The sequence below is a fragment of the Xenopus tropicalis genome, chromosome 2 (assembly GCF_000004195.4).
Source record: "Xenopus tropicalis strain Nigerian chromosome 2, UCB_Xtro_10.0, whole genome shotgun sequence".
NCBI classification, from domain to species: Eukaryota; Metazoa; Chordata; class Amphibia; order Anura; family Pipidae; genus Xenopus; species Xenopus tropicalis.
In genome coordinates, this window is record NC_030678.2 from 126023869 (window position 1) to 126045135 (window position 21267).

Genomic DNA, 21267 nt, shown 5'->3' on the forward strand with positions numbered 1-21267 from the left:
GACATATGCCTTGTAGTCACTACTCTAAAATAGGGGGCAACTATACTGTCAACCTTGGAAAATGGGTGATAATAATGATTATGAAGCAATAATGATGTGGTTAGTAAATATTATTTCGGATAGACTGATAACTGCACAAATCCTCACCAGCCTAAATGAAAATGCCATGTGCCTCCATATAGAATGATCTAGAGTCTTACTGACCTTTATGGCTGGAAATTTATAACTTACTGGAAAATACATTTCTTACCAGGGATCTATATTTCATTCAAAGCAAGTAACAAATTGATTGAAAGTGCTATGGAATATTACTAAGTGGTTTATGTTGACATGAAAGGACAAAAACATTCTACAAGGTTATGCAGAATTGTTGTTGACACTATGAGCCATAAATAGCTAAGCTGTATACTAATAAGAGTGAATGAGTGGTCAGATGTGTAACTCAAGTGCATCTAATGAAAAGCTGAGCTCTGTATTGTTATATAGATATCATGTTAAAAAGAATCCATTTTAGAAGGGAATCTCTCTTTGTCTGATATTCATTAATGGATCAATCCTTAACTGAGTTTCTGCTCAAAGAAACAAATATTTCCTTAGTAGGATAACCATATATCGACAAATATTTTTTATTCCAACATAAGTAATATATAAGTAACAATAAGGATAAGTAACCTCTTTGATAAACACACCCATGCCACTAAACTGGAAAGAGTAAACATTCAAATGTTCTTCTTAGGAAACTCTCCCAGTCTGTGGTTCACTATCTGCACAGAATGAACAATAAAATACTGCACCATCACATCATGATGTGAGGACCTGACTAGGAAAAAAGGCATTATCTGGATACTCTCCAGGGTGCAAAATTAAACTGGTCCAGAAACCTACAGCACACAGTGAGCTATTATACATTTATAGTGACAATACTGAAAGCAAATCAGCTGCTGCATTAGCAGAACTTCCTCCCCAGTTTTAATTAAAAAAAAGCCTACCTCATATTAACTGGCCAGGTAGAAACCCTACCAGGGACTACTGCATATCTGAAACACCTATCAGGGACTATTTTATAGGTCTATATGCATTCGTCCCCCATTTTTACAAGTGGTCCAATAATAGTAATCATCAATTCACACATTCAAATGGATTTATTTTACAAGATTTTCTAGTGAGCGTTATGTCTAAATAGCTTAAACATTACAGGGTTAATGCAGTAATACTAGAAAAGCAAGTCCCTTCGCAACCAATCAATAATAACTTTATAATAGCTTTGGTCTGTCTACAGTCGTCAGATTGTCGAAAGCAAATGTCTTATTGGTTATGTGAGTTACTGCCCTGGGGAAATTTCTGCCTATATTTCTACATAAGCCTGCATTTTTGCATCTCCAGATATATTATTCAGTGACCGTAATTAATTGTCAATGACTAAATCATATAATTCTCTGATCATTTAATTCTACAGGATTGCATTTTATGGAAAGAATTTAATGTAAAAATATATTTATGTCAAAGCAACACTAAACACACATAGATGTGTACTAGAAAATGCTACAAAGCAGCACTGAATGTGAATAGTTTGATACATCCATGTTTGAGTATGGGATGGGTTACTGGCTAAGACACACTGTACAATGCTTCATGCTACAAAAAAGCCAGACCACACAACACAATAACACACCAGCAGGTGCTTTGATTTATACATGATTTATACATGACTGACTACCATAATATAGCAATTTTTCTGTACACAATCTGGATAAACTGCATCTCATAATGACACGCCTTTTAAAAAGCCCTACATTACTACCTTTTCTTTGGCTGAGAGTTCTTGTATACCAACAGATGGAAAAATTATTGTGGGGATGATGACTTATAAGATAAAATAAGCATATATACAATAAAAAATTCCTTGTAATTTGCATACGTTGATACAGTTATTATAGTTAGATATTAAATTAGCCTAATTATTCACCTTTTATCCTCTATAGTTGTAGTAGTTGTTGTTGTTCTGCTTCCAGGAGTCCAGGATTGTCTGTTAAAATACAATAATGCAGCTATTATATTGTACTATAAATCAATAAAACGCTAATCTAGGGCATGATATTTTCACTCTCTTACCTTTTTTTTTCATATTCTGATTTCTCACTACATGTAGGAAGGAATAAAAAAACACAAAATGCCTAATTAAAGTTCACAGTAATAAAAAAAGATATTTATCAGATATTTAATGTACAACTATTTCAGCAGGTTGCAACTCTCTATGGTTACATCTGTACGCTTGTGCAACTATGTGCCAGTGGGCCATACAACAAGGCTACCACAGGGGGTAACAACCACATAACATAGTGGGCAGCTGGCACAATGTAAAATACTCATGAGGGGGGTCCAAATTCAGGCATTGTTGGGGAAAATGTAGGTTTCAAGTCCTTCAAAAAATGTTTTTTTCTTCAAATGCATCCACATTTAAGTTAGTTTATTATTAGCAAAGCATGCATACACATTAGACATTATTAATAGCTGTTGTACATAAAAACCCTAATCTTGGAATCAGTTTCCTGCCTGCTTCTTATTCCCTACCTACATTATTTGATTACTGGGCTGCTGGAGAGGACTTCACATACGCGTGTGCAAGCTATATGTTGTTGCACTAATGGTAGTTAAGGAAACATTAAGGAAAGTATTTATTTTATGTTCTTAATTACCTGTAGCAACTTAAATAAACATAATCAATTCATTACCTCTACGTTGACAGAGTGAAAATGTTAAAACGTTATAGGGTATAATTTGGAGAGTTATCCAGTGGTTTTTTGAAATATTTTCAGGCCATAATGATCAACCCCTACTGTTTGATGAAAATATTTGGTCTTGGCCTCAGTAATGATATGTCAATATCTAAAAACAAAGAATTTGACTGAAGGGGAACTCCTTAGCCAACTGCATTTCAGTCTCTTAAAGGAAAACTATAACCTCAAAAAATGAAGGTCTCTATAAAAATATATTGGATAAACAAGCTCATATGTAAAAACTGGTTTTACTTAAATAAACCATTTTCATAAAAATTTACTTGTTTTAGTAGTATGTGCTATTGGGTAATCCTCAAGAGAAAACTGCTATTTTAATAATTAAGTGCCATCTCCTTGGATCATAGGATTCACAGTGCACACAAACAAGCCAAGGCACACATATATGCTAGGCCCCATCAGCCAATGAATGGACAGAGTTCTGCCTTTTGCTCCCACACTTCTTCCTGTTACAGTTAAAGCTGCATTATTTCTGGTCATGTGATCTCTGAGGGAGCACACAGCCCATCACTAAATGGTGGCTCAAGGGAAAGGGTAAAAGGGCAATATTTACTGATATATACAGTATATTACAGTTTGGCAAGATTCTTTAATAGGTCACTTGACATGATATAAACTATCTGAAGTATTCATTCTGGGGGTATAGTTTTCCTTTAATTTTGATCCAAGCACTTTCTTTTCTTAACAGTTAAGATAAATGCTATGTATTGTACAAGTTGCTACCTCACGGGCAATCTTTCCAAAGTTGCAGCTTTGTTTCCCCTTTCTGAGGTGTTTTTCAGTGGAATTCTGTAGGAAAACATAGCACTTTATATTCAAAAAAAACTGTAATATGTTTACGTAGAAAATCTGCATTGTGAAATGTAATAAAATAGGCATTTAAAGATGCCCATATTAATAGTTATAATCCATGTGTATGAAATAACTGGCTGTTATACCTGAGAAAATTCATTACATAAAAGCTTTGGCTATGACTTTGCTTCTTGGTTTACTAAGCCATTTAATGTTCCTGGGAGTGCATAATTATTAAACTATAAAATATTATTTTACTGTTCATCTGGTGCATTAAATATACTAATTATCTTCCATTTCATCCAGGAAAGCAAAGTCACTGGTTTAACTTTGAATTGTACTTTAATCCTAGTAACTTTATATTTTGCCATATAGTGACATGCATCACTTGAAACTACTCACTGTTCCTAAACTTAAAGGGTATCTATAGGGGAAAAATTGTTCCCCCACCAGAAGTGAAGGCTTATAATGCTATTAGCTCTATTAGCCCATTCTACTTTACAATTTTGAGAAAAAAATGTTGGTAACGAGCACTATACAATGTTGGGACACAGACATGCGAATGTTGCTTAGGATCCCAACTTGCCTGTTAAGCGTTTGCATGTTGACACCCTATGCATGCTAATGAGTGAGCCAAAAGGATATTGTTTCTCCCAACCAGAGTGCAGTTTAAGATACATTATGCACACAAAGATGAAACCTTAATTCTTATATTAAGGGATATCCTTTTGCGTTTGACATATTTATTGATGAATAAACTTAATTATAAAACGTTCAACTTGTTTTTGTTTGCCAATTGGTCCAGATCCCCAGGAAGCAGGGGGCTTTCTTATAGTTCTATTTTGACTTCTATATAGTTCTTGTGATTACACACTTTGTATGTGTGTCCTAATATTGCCACAAACACAGCGATTAGACAAATGCAATGTTTGAAAAAGGACAATAGTTAGATGTACATGGTTAACTGGCATAATAAGCAAAGTGTTATCACGACATGCAAATACAGCATGCAGCTTGCATTCATTACAGTAGGTATCAAAGGAGAAATAAATGCCTGCAAGGACATTTTCTAAATTAATTGGTTAAATTTGGGCTATTTTATTTTGTAAGCTTGACAAACTTGCGTTAAACTGAACAATAAAAACATGTACTTTATTTAATAAAACAGCAGTATTTTACCACTACTAGACAAATTAATTATTTCCTGTTTACACATTTCTTTTCTGTGCCTTACATAATATAAACTGTGGGTTTAGCAGTGTTGGTCAATATAATATGTATATACAATATCAACATTTCTGGGAATAAGCAATAGCAATGTATCCTGTGTCTGCGCAAAAAATATCTTGTGTAGAATTGATTACAAACATATGGTTGCTACATTATGACTAATGTTTAAAATTGTCTCCTGTGTGCACTGACAGTTGGGTGTGCCTGAATTAATCCTAAATTATATATTTTGCAGACATTTGTGGGCACTCAGGTCTGTATCTATATATAGGCTCCCAAGGGCCCAGCATTACACAACAGGAAATCTCCCATCTTCTGCCAGAGACTGTGGTAAAATCCAGCAGCAGAACTTGGAAGATAACATATGCCACCTGCAAGGGAAGGTCAATTCCAGGTCCAGTGACTTGGGTGGCAGGGACCAAAGATAAAGCCCTGTGGGCATGTTCCCTAGCAGAGGAAACACTGAGCAATAAAAAGCTTTTACAGGCCTGAAAAACATATATAATAATGTGACCCCTGGATCATGTTTGTATCCTTACAACACCATGCACCTACAGTATATAATGTGCATTTTAATATGTGATTACTAATCACCTTAGATTATAGGTATTTAGTAGACACTGAGGCTCATTCACTAAAATAGGGAAAATTTGCTTCAGTGCAGTAATTCATAGCAACTAATCAAAAGAAATTTGGTAAGATCAGTTTACTGCAGGTTCAGTAAGGATTGTGATGATTGCAGTGGGTTTCTGCAGTGATACAAACATGCCTATTGATGATAAATACATCCTCCCACTAACTTTTAAATAGCTGCATGGTCATCGCCGCTGATGTGAGGCAGATAATTTGATTCTCTTTAAATCTATATTTAAAAATACCTGTCCAAAGCATCATCAGACTTAAACCTATTGTGTATGCGTTTTGGTGCGTCATCTTCTTCAGGCCTGCAAAGACAGATAGATGTAGAACAGAGATAGATTAGGTTGCTATGAATTTTATCACTTTTAGACTGAATTGTACGTACAGTGGTATATATATTACAATTTATTACAAATATAGCTCACTCTCATTACAGCACTCTGTTCCACTTCTGCCTCAGATGGTACTTAACCAAGGAAGGCAAGAAGTTGCCCCTGGGCAAGAAACTTGTGTCTTTTTAATGTAGAGAGTGATCCCATTCCTCACCCAAGCTGCAGGACAGCAGAGGCATGTGAAGGGGGGTTATGTGGCTAGCACATGTACAAAATACAGCAGGATATTATAGGAGAAGCATCAAATCACTGGGGGTGTCCCACCCAAATGTTAGGCAACTTCCAGTGATTACTATAGCTTCCTGATACCCTATTTATATACTAGAAAAAAGAGGGAACTGCTGGAAATCCTTTAGGATTCAATGATTTGATATTTCATAAATCTGCACTTATTCCTCTGAATATTGCAGAGATTAAATTCATAGTGTGACATAACAGTTATAGTCATGATTGCATAGATGCTCATAAAATCAACACACAAGAGAACAATAACAAAACATGACTTTACCTGTCCAGATTATCCTGGGATTTGTAGCGATTCAGTATACTTTTTCCAAAGTTTTCCTCTCTGCTGTGAAATAAAGCATGTACACATTAGAAAAAGTTTTATACATATAATAATATTGTCTTATGTAACTATGATTTGTTTTTTTTTCTCTTTAATCCATCCAAGTGCTTGAACTCCCAGGCAATCTGCAGCAGCAGAAAACAGCCGGGTGCAAAAGAAAAAGCCGCTCCTCGTGCAGAGAGAAAATAAAGAGAAGACAAGAGTGCCCCAGGGCAAGGTGTGGGGAATTACCTGGTGGCTGTAACTGTTTAACTCCTTCCTTTCGTAATTTCTGCCTTTTCTTGTTATAAAGCTAATATCCTTTTTTTGACCTCACTCACATCAACTCATCAAAATGTGTCATTTGTCATATTATATATGTAGTTGTCGTATGTATATGTATATACAGCATGTAGTTATATATGTATAAAACTACCCTTTTATTTTGTGTGAGCTCCTGTATTTATGTAGCAGTTATATGAAGTGTTTCACAGCAACAAAATTGATTTTCAGTTGTTATGATTTAGAATCCCATTATGGAAGGCTGACCTGGATATGTAACTGGAGGTAGTAACATAACCAGATAAAGTGATCCTGACCATTAGAGGAATATGGGGGATCAGATAGGTAATGTGAAAAAATTGGGCAAATACTTTTAAGGCAAAATTATTAATAGCATGCAAAGACAATGTCAGTATCTCTTTAAATACCAGTCTCTTCTGCCTGTTTTAATCAGGCCACTACCAACGGATATAAGTACAGTACTTATGTACTTCCTCTGTCAAATATCTGGTATAAAACTTTCTAATACAATACATTTGGACTGGCTCATAGGTTTGAGTGGTTGGTTGAGGAGTGAAAAGTCAAAAAAGAAAATCATATCGATGTTGAAAGTTGTCAGCAGGAAAACCAAAGCTTTTCCCACCAACTAAATTATTTTTCATCCACATGGAGAACAGACTTCATTACCAAGAATTCCCATTCCTGAAGCACTTAATTCTCCCAACAGAGACCTGACGAAAAGCAGTAAAAATGTGGTCTCTGCTATAAGGCTTAGGCAAGATCCTTCTTTACAGAAGCCACAAACAAAAAGCACAAATAGTACAACTTATAGGCAATTTTTAAAGTGCTAAATGATAAAGCTACATTTTACAAACAGCAAGAATCACTGATATCTTGCATATACATGAGGTGACATTGAGAGAATGTGTAAATAGATACTGGAAACTAATGGATTTACAAATGAATGTGTAAAAGGATTCTAATGGATTTGTCATCTCAAAAAAATTCTTACTAATTTGAATGCATTTGTATAAAGACATCTAAGCCATAAAGAATGAAACATTTGTATAAAGACATCTCAGCCATATTGAACGAAACAATTCCTGTTGTGCAATCTTAATTCACATAAGGGCCGATTCATTAAAGCGTACGATTTGCGAGAATTCACATTAAATATGAAATTTTCTGATTTGCGTTAATTTTGCGAAAAGTCGCGTCGTGCTTGTATGAAAATATTGTGGTACGATCCGAAAGTTACAAAATTTTTGTATCCGAACGTTCGTAAACGGCACGAGAAACTTTCTGACTTTGAACCTTCAGTGCATGTTTTTAGAAGCCTCCCATAGGACTCAATGGCACTCTGCAGCTCCAACCTGGCCAAAAAATACGATTTTTTTGTATTCGGACTCAATTGTACACTGATGAATATGCCCCTTAGCATTACACGTGCTATAGCCTGGAGATTGCATGGATGTAGCACGTGTATTGTAAAGCTATGTGCAAGCAGTTTCAATAATTATCATATGCTGGAGACAAAAAGATTGATTTGTTTGCTCCTTGGATTGACAAGGCATACAAAAGTTAAGTGTTTTTCATAATGACGGTAAGGGCAAAAGACAGCACAAAATAATAAATGGGTAGCTAAAAGTTAAAAGAAGAACTACAAGTAGATTTTAATGTGGTAAATAACAGAACCTTACTGAGAATAGGTTAAAATGCTGCTAATGCATGTTACAAGAAAGAGGATGCAGACAGTATAAAATATGGTTTCCTCACACAACTTCAAAATCTATTTTTAAGGTATGTGCCAGACTACAAAATTATTGATAAAAATATAATAATTCACCTTTTTTCTTCCTCTTCTGTTGGTCGGTTTTTTATCCAACTGCTGTCCTGAAGAAGAGTTCTTCTTTTATTTGTGTCCTGTATAACATTCTGCCTGCTAACTGATCCCAGGGTGGCACTCTTGGACTCTGTTAGGGGAAGGCATAAGAAGATTTACGCAACAGTTTCAAACATGTTTTGTCTAGGCAGTTTATATATATATGACTTTCAGACAAAAAAAATATTATGTGAAACACTGATCATCAACATAGTTTGTCCCTCATTATTTAATTCAGATATGTGCTCAGCAGCCATAGCAAAAAGCCATAGCAACATTTTTTTGGAAAGTTTCAGCTACTCACATTCAGCAAATAGCACTCAAAAAAACTTAAAGAAACTGGTACTAGAAGAATTCAATGGTTCTGATTTACTAAAATAAGAGATACATTGCACCAGTGCAGTCACCCACATCAACAAATTCATAATTAATTTGGATTTGTCTACTACAAGTTGTATGTTTGTAAACAAGCCTCTATATTTGAGCTGCAATTTCCACTTTTTTTTCCTACAGGTTGCCACTGTTTTTGTCTTACTGAATTTAAAATAGCAGGATGACATAGGTACAGACACATGGTTCTCTAAGCATGAAGGATTTTTTTCCATTACCATTTCCTGAAGATGCATTACTTCTGAAGGCAGACATGACTGGTCAATGATATCTACAAGGAAATTACAAAAATAAACATCTTAATGTGATCAGAGAGCACTATGGCAATTTAAATTGTCTGTAACCAGAAGATGGTATTCTGTAGGTAAATTCACGTCTTTAGTTTAGACTGTATGCTGAACCGTGTAACAACAATTTTCCCTAAAGTGATATTGACACTAAAAATCTACTCAAAATATGAATATGCATAAAAAGGTACCTATGAGTCATGTTGACCTAAAAGGGGTTCATTTGTAAATAATTGTTACTTGAAGTTCCTAAACCTGACTGTTTTGCCAACCTGACTGTCCCTTTTCAACCTGTCAGTTTTATAGCTTCTAATGCTAACAGACTATGGCTCCACAAATATCGCTGCCCCCTCATAGAGGGACATGGGGGATCAGATAGCTAATGTAAAAACATTGAATAAATACTTTTATGTCAAATTTGTAAAGAGCATGCAAAGAAAATGTTATGAAAATATTATTAAAAGGGCTTAATATCTGGTGTCAGTTTGTTAGTGACTTGCCAACATTTACAACTATTTTAGCTGTTCTGTGGAATACGCTGGTGCTTTTTAGTGATACAAATTATAAAATGTGTAAACAATTATAAATGTCTATACTAATTATGAATAAAACTTAAAATGATCACATGCCAAAATGTACCTGCCTGTCTTTATGAGAAAAAAACCTGAAAGCAATTTAACTGATGTTGCCACCTATGCAAAACTTGTAAATATCAGCAAAGGGGGATTAAATAGCAGGAAATGTCTACCTATATCAGACAACTCTTGTTGAACTGCAATTCCTGCCACACGTAATTTGTTAAGCTTACCAGAAAAAATCCCTATAATGGACAACTGAAGCAACAAGAGACAAAACACAAGAAAAGTCTGGGGTCTGTTAACTTCATAGACTTTTTTTACATGTCATCATTTTACTATAATAATCATTTTTTATAATGACACTGTGATTAAAGCATTGTAAAGTGATGAGATATACTGTATTATGTATATGGTACGGATGCATCATGTGCAGCTACAGTATTTGTAGTCTGATAGTGTGCATAGAGGCTACCTAATAGCCAACCTTACCCCTTATTTTGCACCTCCATGAACATTTATTGTGCTTGTGTTGCTCTCCAAGTCTTTTTTACATTTGACTGTGGCTCATGAGTAAGAATGGTTTGGGACCCCTCATTTATAATGTATAATGTATCAGTTTGTTAGCAAAATTTTGCACAAGTTAGGTGGAAAACGGAGATAGCAGATATTCTATAAAACATTTAAAAAAATTTATAGAGAAACTGTAAACACGTGGCATGGACTGGCAGCTGAAGTGAAAAAAGTTCATTGTGAGAGTGTAAGACAGGTACACTGATCCAAATTACAACTGTAAATAGGTATAATAGATTTAAATTAGTGAATCTTATGTAATATACAAGACGAACTAGTGATCCATCAAGACATCATCCCTTTTGGATTCAGCCTAGTACAGAATGCTCTCTAAAAATTTTGACCAGTTGAGTTTAGTTAAGTGCTGTGTGGGTTTTTTCTGGCTAAATTTGCAGTTGCAGCCTTTATAGGAGTATTTTACTCAACTGATTATGCCAAAATTTTCTATAAAAAAATGTATATTTGCATAGCATATGGTAGACTGCATTACATGCCTACTTTATAGAGATCATATAGAGATGTCAAAGAAATTGTTTGCTGTAGTCACTAGAATGTATTTACGTTTAATGTCTACACAGTTCATAGGTAAAAATATCACACCACATTTATTGGTCTACAAAGGAGCTGAATGGAGACTTTTTTCTTTGCTATGAGCATTATAATGTGGACCAGGCCCATTTTTGTCTAAGCTGTTTGCATAAAATGTCTTGTATGTCCACATTGATTGCTCAGTGGTTCCTGAGACAAGAGTTTTGTCTCTAAAGGCTTATATGAGAGTTATGAATGTAGGCTTACAGCTGTTTCAACTGTGTTACTTAGGCAATGCCATTAAAAAAATAAGCAGTGTAAGCCCAGAAGCAATATGTTTGCTAATTTCAAATACCTTTTTATTAGATATTTATTTATCTTCCAATGGACATAATATTAAGACTGTTGTTCATAGCTGCCTAACCTCATCAGATAAAGTTGCTCAACATGATTGTAAAACATATTAGTAGGCAATTGTGACTCACATTCCACACCTACACAAAATATGCCGGTGCACCCAGTGAAACTGCCTGGTTTTGCAATAACCCCTGCACAGAACCTCTTCAAAAATCTTTTAGTCAAAGGCCTCTATTTTTTTGGCCCCAGGACAATAACTTACATTACTCTGAAGAAGTAGTTACCAATTTTTCATTTAAAAGCAGACACCAACTAGTTTATATTATGTTAAGCGCTTAAATTATTTATTCATAGTATCTGGTAGTTTCTGGTATTTTTAGAAGTTATTTAGTAGCAATGCAATCAAGTCTAGTTTAGCAAGTTAGTATCCCATGTTCCTCCCTTATTCGCATATGTAAATAACTTTCCTGGTTTCGTGATTTGACCCTAGTTGTATGACACTGTGTACTATATTAAATATTTAATAACCTCCACCCTGCAGTTAATTTAATTATTCTCATTACATTCCTATAAATATAAAACTTAGGAGCTGATTTACTAATCCACGAATCCGAATCTCGAATGGGAAAAAATCGGATTGGAAACGAACATTTTGCGATTTTTTTTCGTAAATTGTCGCAACTTTTTCGTAGCCATTACGACTTGCTCGTAAATTGTTGCGACTTTTTTGCAGCCATTACGACTTGCTCGTAAATTGTCACGACTTTTTCGTAGCCATTATGACTTGCTTGTAAATTGTTGCGACTTTTTCGTAGCCATTACGACTTGCTTGTATATTGTCGCGACTTTTTCGTATTGAGCGCTCGTAAACGGCGGGCAAACCTTTGCGACTTTGCATGATTTTGGAAGCCTCCCATAGGACTCAATGGCACTCTGCAGCTCCAACCTGGCCCAAGGAAAGTCACGATACTGAAGCTTGAATGAGTCCGAAACTTTCGTACTCGGCTCGACGGCTACGAAAAAGTCGCGACAATTTACGAGCAAGTCGTAATGGCTACGAAAAAGTCACGACAATTTACGAGCAAGTCGTAATGGCTACGAAAAAGTCGCGACAATTTACGAAAAAACTCGCAAAATACCGTTCATTACGAAAAAACGCATTCGGACACTTTTCGGACGTTCGTGGATTAGTAAATGTGCCCCTTAGCTTGGAAAAGCAAAACTGAATTGAACACACATTCACCCATGTAATATTGGTGCCTTATAAGGCTAACTGCACATATGGTATGTTATTATTGTGGGTTCTTACAACATTTGCTTGTCCTGAATGTAAAGGAATCCGCACTCCACAACAGTGTGCTCCACAATAAAAAAAAACCACTTTTTGTTGTACAATAAGTCCTGAGAGTGTGGATTCCTTTACATTGTGGGAACTATCGTCATCATCTGGACTGATCCCAGTCTGTCATAGTCTTCTTAAACGTGAGTGTCGGAATTTCAAATGTGCTATATATATATATATATATATATATATATATATATATATATATATATATATATACACACACACACACACACACGTGTGCAATAATTGATGAAACAATGTTTTGTTCTATTTTTATTCCCCCACCCATATGTATTATTAAGAAGATACGATGACAGTTTGTTAGGTAAGATGGATAATATTCTATGTGACTCATATTCCAATTTAGGCCCAGTATCAGTGTTCAATAAAAGTAAAAATTCCAGTCACACAAAAAATGGATATGTATACTTCACTCCAACCCCTATTAAGAGTTTCCATATCTCTCTTGGTAAAAAGAGTAGACAGAAACTCTCTCACCACTTCATAAAGTTGGTCTGGGTGCCATGCCCCAAAACCATTACTTAAGGGGAGCCCTTCCTTAACTATTCTTGTACAGACAATGTGTTCACATGGCTAGTGATGAGCGAATCTGTCCCGTTTTGCTTTGCTGGAAAATCCGCCAATTGCGAAATGTGGAAATTCGCCCCTACACATGGCCTCTCACCACCCTATCCTGGCGGTATGGGTGCAGCGCCCCAGACCTGTAGCAAGGGAAGGACCCAGCAGTCAAAGTCACAATTTCTTTCCATGAGAGTGCATTCCAGGATCCAGTAGCTGTGGTTAAAAAAGAAGAAGCTTTATTTCACAAAAATCCTAACGTGTTTTCTGCAATTAATTATGTGATATAAAGCTTCTTCTTTTATAACCACAACTACTGGATCCTGGAGTGCTCACTTATAGAAAAAGTCCCAGCAATCCAGGTGTATGAAACTATATCTGATTTTTGCTGAGAATACTGATGTTTTAAATAAATTACGTTTTCAACATTTAGGGGCAGTTTTATCGAAATGTGATTTTGAAACTTGATACATAAAAACTTACACATTCTACTCATTACTATGGGTTTTTTAGAAACGTATTTATCAACGGGTGAAAATTAGGGTTCTCTAATTGATAAATACACTTCTTAAAATCCCATAGAAATGAATAGAACATGGGTGCGGTTTTATGTATTACGCTCTAAATGTCTTATTTATTGCTTATCTAAAGAATATTGTTTATGACAATCTATGTTTTCTTGAAACAAAAGGAAAATCCATTATTTACAATAAGTTTGGTCATCCCTTCCATTGGTTTTAATGGCAATGCCAGGGTTACCCTCCTATTAGGACAAACTGTCCATTTAGACCATTGTGGGGCTCACTTGTTAAAGAGTGGCAGTTTGCAGATTTGTATATCAAAGGTCAAGCTGAAGCACAGTATATGATTATTACTAGTTTGTTCTACATGTATATAGGGAAGGTTTCCTCTGTTTTCTTACAGCTTAGCTCATAAATATGTATAATTATAAACAGGAAGAAAACAGAGGAAACTGTTAATTAACAAGGACTGACCAACTGGGATGATCTACAAAGAACAGTTTTCATCTCCACTGCAATAAAGGATTGAGTCTTTTGAAACTAAAGACTGCCTAGAAGAAACTTGCTTAACTTACCATACTCCATCTGCACACTGTTCTTTTATTACCTGTTATAACCTAATTGCTTGCAAACTAGTTATACTGAAAAGTCCCACTGCACAGTCCCAGTCCCAGTGCACTTCATGGACACAATCCATTTAACGTGTCAGCACTATTCTACAAGACTCAGCAGGGATGTCTCACATTGCACCTTCCGTTCCATTGTTTTTTTATAATCAAATCTGCCTTTTCTTACTTTAGGAGGCTTTAATATCTTTATTGACAATCACAACAGTTTAGCAGAATCTCATATTTTGTCCCTTACTTATTCCTTTGAACTCCATCAGTGGGTTAAATCTCCAATACATTATGATGGACACTGTGTGGATCTGGTATTCATTCATCACTGCAATATTAAAACTTTCTCAGACTCCTCTTTTTCTGATCACCATCGTTTGTCTTTTAATGCACTCATTTCTGTAATCCAACAGCCACCAAAAGCCACCCAAACTGTAAGGCACATCCATAATTTTAATCTAAGTGATCTATCCAATATTGTCATTCCTGTCTGTAATCTTCTCCCATTCTCTTCCCTACACGTTAATTAAACATCGTGAAACTACTCTATCTAACACACTTGTTGAAATAGCACCTCTTAGTACTCACCACAGATGACCCAAACCTCTGGCACTCACACCTGACCCTGAATCTCCAAGGTGCTCTAGAACTGCAGAATGTCACTGGAGAAAATTACACACAAGCAGACTTTGTACACTACAAAATTACACTTTGTGAGAATACCAATTTATTTTACTACATTAGGATCCTCACAATCACCCAGTGCAAAAGGTGTGATTTGAACTTTTAACTCCCAACTTTATTCCCTTCTGCCTGGCCCTTCTTCTTTTTTAACAGCCCAAGATTTTGCCATAGACTTTAAAAAGAAAACATACACCATAAGTAATGAGATTCCAGCACTGAACACCACCCCTGTCATACACAGCCCAGTAGCTAACACATTAGTCACACAAACACCACCCAGATGCAGTCATGCTGCACTGTCACAATGCTCCTCGGTCAAAGAATAAGAGGTAGCTTTTCTTTACCACAAACTTAATCACCTGCCCTCTTGATCAAATCCCTTCACAACTTATCTGCTAACTACCATCTGCCCAGCTCTTACTCGTATCTCTTCACTGGAATGACCAGCTCCTCTATGACATCCTTCCCTACCTTGGCATACATGGTGCATCATTGATCCCTCAAAGCTCTGTCCTTGGGTCACTATCATTCTAACTATGTACTGCATTTCATTTGGCTTTCAGTACCATCTTTATGCTGATGACATTTAAATCTGTTGCCTTGATCTTTTTCTCCTCTGGATGTGTCCACCTGCCTCTTTGCCATATCATCTTGAATGGCCTCTCTTTTTCTAAATCAGAACAATTGTATTCTCCCCACACACACTCCCTATGACATTGGCTGTTACTGTAAACACATCTCATCCAATCACTTACAAAATCTCGCAGACTAAAATTTTGATAGGATACTACCATTTCTTGGTCAGGAAACAACAAAATACTACTCCTCTCATTAATCATCCCCAGTTTAGACAATTGTAACTTCCTCCTTACTGGACTACCACTCACTTGCTTAGCCTATCTACAATTTATCCAGAATACAGCTGCAAGACTCAGCCACCCCTCTCATCAAACCACCTCTGCTGCACCTCTCTGCAAAGCCCTGTGCTGGCTACCAATACATTATTGTATGACATTTAAACTCCTTACCTACAACTAAGTAAAAACGCTCCACCTTAACTTTCAAGCCTTATCTCCAGATACACTCCAAATCGACCATCTTACTCCTTTAATGACCTTCATCTTTTTTCTCCCCTAGTAACTGCCTCACATGAACACATACAGAATTTCACCAGAGCAGCTTGCTACCTATGGAATTTATTATCCCACAACATCAGACACTCTCCTATCCTGCAGAGTTTTAAATGTTATCCTAAAGAACCCCTGTCTGTGAAGCTTACAAACTTATGTAATCACATACAACTGCTTCTTTTAATTCATGACACTGACAGTATTTCTCCAACATATACCTCACAGCTACATAATTTTATCTTGCGCATCAGTTATCCCCACTGCTAATAATGGCCTAATAGTAGTTTGTCAATTATTATGTACCTTTATGTACTTAATCTGACTTGCAACACATATGGTGTGTAAATGATACAAAAGCACTACACAATATACACCCCTGTTGCTCTCTTGCAGCTAAGAGTTCTGGAATATTTTTCTACTATTGTGCCATTAAAGCATCCCCAAATCTCATCCCTTATACTTAATAAGTAATACTTAAAATAGCTGTCTTACAGTTACAATGGTGAAGGACTAGCCTTTGCCAAGACAAGGCAACCAAGCAGGGAGGTGTTAGTGAATTACTTAGGACCACCATATGGTAGTTCCTGTGCCGTTACTTAGAAAGCATATAAAAATATTACTATATGGAACTATTTAGTAACAAACAGTAAAGAAAGGTGGGTTGAGAAAGCAATGCAGAAAGACACATTGCTAGACATACAAACACAGCCAGATACATAGACAGATTAATACAGATGAATGAAAAATGAAAGACAAACAGATAGCAAGAGAAATACAGCACATATAAAAATGGATATATCTGAACCATACCATATTTTGTGAAGTGCCACACAAATCTATACAAAGCTTAGGTGGAACAAAGGTGTGTGGTTAAGAAATAATGGGGTATGGCTACAGGATTGTAACAACACTGACGTGGTTGTATCTAAATTTGGTTTGGGAAGGTCTGGGCATGTAAACTAGCCTACTTATCAAGTATAGTACTAATGAGTAGAAACCTACCTACAAAATTAGTGTTTCCCTCAGACAGAAGTAGTGGAAGAACCTAGAACAAACCCAGTAGTGATTTATATACTGTCGGGGAGCATTTATGCTAATATGACAGGTAGGGGCTAATAATGCTTCCCTATTGTATAGAACAGAAAACACTCCTACTTACAATAGAAATTTAGCTCTCACTTGGGATCCCCTTTTATAGTATGTGTAGAGCTTGTGGTATTAATACATTCCAAGCTAGATTCCATTTAAATTAGTCTTATGGTAAGGTAAGTGATTAAGATGGTTAAGTAAGAAGATAGACAGGAACATTAGAGAAGTTTTATGATAGATCTTAGGTTCTCGTGTGACTCACAAATGACAAATACATTTTATTGGGAATGATATTCCTTTGATTTTAAACCCCGCCACCAATGGCCAGGCACCCTGAGCTGTTGCCAAAATGATATAATACATTCAACAACTGGAGTAGTGATAGTGGTATTATAGCCCTATTAAGAAGCTTAAGGTGCCAGAGCCTGTAAAGAGGTTATATTACCAGCTGCAAATACTCCATATTTTATTGCATTGTTATTCATTCCCGGTGCTATATAATTACAACTGCAGCAGTTTAAGGGATACACTCATTATAATCATACCTGGAAACAACATTTACCATAGCATTAAATAGTGCAGACTTGGAACAGATTCTTTTATATTCTTTTTACAGACTCACCAAGATTTACTTGCTATAGGGGAGAAAGAAAAGTGAAACTGAAACATTTTGTGTGCTTTTAGCCAACAATACCCCCAAAAGCTACTACAGGTATCCGTTATCTGGAATCTAAAAAGTTCAGAACTACAGAAAAACCATCTCCCATAGACTCCACCATAAGCAAATTCCAACATGAGTTCAATGAATAGAGCTTGTGCATACCTTTTGCCTGTTGTTTTAAATACAAAAAAATCAATCGTTTATATTATTTCTTGAGCTAAACTGGGCAGACATGAAAACTGAAGCTACTCCATGTTTGGTCTTGCAAAGATGACAATAATATCACCAGTGTAAAAATAAGCAGAAGTCTATTATGCAGGGGGATTATTTGTGCAATTGTATTTAAAGCTAATGCCACATGGAATGGATAAATACAGGCTGAGAATCAGCCCCTACACTGGCATCAGTCTTTCCCTGTGTCTGCACTCGGACCCATTGAGTTGGCCCAGATGCAGGCACATGGAGTGACTTTCAGGCCCAACAGGCCCCTGTATGCATTTCAGAGCCAAAATCCACAACGTGTGACTACACCTGGGCCAACACAATGGCTCTGGGTGCAGGTGCAGGGAAAGGATAATGTGTATGGTGTTTATCCCCAGGCCGATAAACAGCTCCATTAGACATTAGACTAACTATTTACCCCACATGGAACAAACATAAAGTAGCTTAAATTTTCCTGTTTGCCCTGCTTATCGTAAAAAAAAATACATAGATTACATTGTTTTGTGATTTAAAAAAAATAGACAAAAGGTATGTTCAGACAGTTTAAATGGAGAAATATACTACCCATTTGTCGCCCGCGGTAACAAAGTAGGCAACAAAGCTTCCTTTCCACGGGCAGTAATTTGAATCACTAGTGCGACATCCACTGATAACATCCACTGATATTTTTGCCAATGGGAAGGAAACTATGAATGTCTTGTTACCTGCTCAGATTTAGCGAAGGTAACAAAATGTTCCATTTGCCGTTGCCCTTAGGGCCAATGATAGACAGAACACTTTGTCGCCTGTAAGGAATCTCCTCTCCTGCGGGCCACGAAGTGTCTGAATATACCTGCCCCACCTAAAACACTTTACATGCACAAATCCCAGGTAACTGTGCAAAAATGTGAAAAAGGTATTTCATTCTTCTGTTGTTTTAAAAAAATATTAGCTTTAGTTGCTAATTAGATTTATAAACTAGCAAATACATGAAGGGAACGGAATGAATTTCCAAAAGCCATCAAGGAAGCAGTATGTTTTTGCATTACTGTGATTTGGTCAAATCTGTGCAACAAATTCTGTTTTGTTAATAGGCTGTATTTCTGCTTATTCTATGTAATGGGTGCTTAAGCTAAGTAATAGGGCAAGACTAGTAGGACATAACTGATAACTGGACCACTAGTATACATATCTAGGATTAATATTACTTGCAGGAAATCATGCAATGACAGTACTAACATAAGAATAAGTCAGTCTTGTTGTAGGCAAGTGAATTTGAATAACAGGGATATAACTTCATATATCAAAGCATTCCGAAAATGTATTTTATAGGTTAGTTGTACTGCATTTTGACAAGAAAGAAAAGAATGCAGATCCCACCTGGCTCAGTGCTGTCGTAGGTATGAAAATGCAGCTCCCTGTCTATTCATGAGAAACCTGACTGACTGAACTGGTTTAACCAGATCAGGGTGGGTTGTTTCTTAAGGCAGTTTGTCGACACTGACGGACTGGAGAAGCTTTAAACTCTGCTGAGTGGGACTCAGATAACAGACTAGAATTGTCACTAGCATTGCAGTAAATAGGACGTTGGTCTGGCCTCTGTCTGCCATAGAATTTGCCTGTGCAAATATGCAGTTACACCTGTCACGTCATAGGCAGTTCATAAGCAAGAAAAGCTTCCCAGACAGTTTGCGGAATTATCCTGGAACACTACTGGAAGAACATCTTCTCATATTTGCATGCCTACATTTTCCAGAGTGCACAGTTAAACGTGAGGAACAAGCTTTATAATTACAATATAGATCCACTGGGAAAACACCTCTATGAAATGTGAGCGCTACACCTACATTAGAAAAACTGAGATCAAAACAGATCATGCAGAACTGCTGTTTCTTTTCCAAAGCAATTGTAAACCCTGACTTGTCCTTTTAAACAAGTAGCCCCAATCAAAATCTCTCCCTCTGTGACCAAACTATAACTGGGAGCATCCCCCCCAAGCTTGTTTTTGTTTAAAGTTGTATTGTATAATATATATTAGTTCCATGTAGTCATGTTACAGTGTGTATTTTCCATCTGCTTTAAACTACATTTGTGTACTGAAAATGTTACATTCATTTTAGCTGTAAAATGGCTGTGTATGTAAGTATTATTTATTATTATTAGCAACATTCAGATAGCAAACTTCAAAGTCAAAGTTTGTCAGCCATATGACAGTGCCTAAACGGCTGCTAAGAGAACTTACCTTATGCACTCTGGCAGCAGCAGGTACTGTGCACTGTGGATCTTTCAGGCAGTGACCTGCAGGGAACAGTGCAGGTATCTATAGAGTCATCCCCAGACTAAGAAGCATTCTGACTCCTGCAATGCTGATTGTGTGACTCATGCACGGAGGAGGTGGGGTGAGGAAAAGGGTGTCACCTGTAAAATACCTTGCACCTATCGAGGGAGTGTATGCGAGTGTCAAACTGCTCTCGCATTTTTGTCATATCTTTGGAATAGGGAACGTCAGCAGCAAATACTTATACTTTTTAAAAGGTTAAAGGAGACCATGCTCTTTAGTTTTTAACATCCTTTATTTTTTCCCTTCACAGCAAAACCAAGCCTCAGTGCATAGTTCACTGTAGTGCTGAACCAGACCAAAGCATGCTTGCTTGGGAACTAAAGCAAAGCTTTGTGTGAGCTGGGAATTGGGAATCTCCAGTATAGCAAGTATGGAAGGCTAATGCTCATTGTACCCTGGAAATGCTTTGAATTGACCTGTGGTATGCAAGATCAAAAGAAAGGTTACAATAAGAAGTAGTACAAAGAACTGGATATCTTTATAGGAAACACCTGTTGCTTATAGTTGTACTGCTCCCAAGCTTTCCAACAACAGTTTTTTTCCTTAAATTCAGCCAACTGAAGAAACCTGAAACCATGTGAGATCTGGATAAATGCAAAATTATATTAATATGCCAATTTACTGGTTATGCTTATGGCTTACTCATGGTTTCTTTCACAAAATGTGAATTTAAAAATTGCCTAAATATTTTTTATTGTAATATTGCATTTGCTATCAGTTGTTTTATGGAGTTATGCTAGGAAACTAGTCACGATAAAATCCAGGAAGGGTAGGAAGACCGGGACAATACTGAGAGCCTTGTACAAAGACCAGGCACTTCAATTAAGGCA

The 21267-nt window shown here is 36.4% G+C and overlaps 1 protein-coding gene across 7 annotated transcripts in view; it reads right to left on the bottom strand.

Moving 5' to 3' along the window:
- scel (sciellin) overlaps positions 1-20453 on the bottom strand; it is a 45707-nt gene extending 25254 nt beyond the window's left edge. For 3 of the 7 annotated variants that reach the window (XM_012957723.3, XM_018091658.2, XM_002931927.5), the window contains exons 1-8: positions 20339-20453; positions 9168-9220; positions 8524-8650; positions 6357-6419; positions 5696-5761; positions 3519-3584; positions 2113-2139; positions 1967-2026 (exon numbers count right to left, since the gene is read on the bottom strand). In XM_012957723.3, coding sequence (XP_012813177.1) covers positions 1967-2026; positions 2113-2139; positions 3519-3584; positions 5696-5761; positions 6357-6419; positions 8524-8650; positions 9168-9204 — 446 coding nt within the window. In that variant the 5' untranslated portion in view covers positions 9205-9220; positions 20339-20453. Of the gene's footprint in view, positions 1-1966; positions 2029-2112; positions 2140-3518; positions 3585-5695; positions 5762-6356; positions 6420-8523; positions 8651-9167; positions 9221-20338 lie in introns of those variants that run through there. The other 4 variants (XM_012957722.3, XM_012957725.3, XM_018091662.2 and 1 more) reach the window with 4 other exon arrangements.
- Positions 20454-21267: the final 814 nt, after the last annotated feature.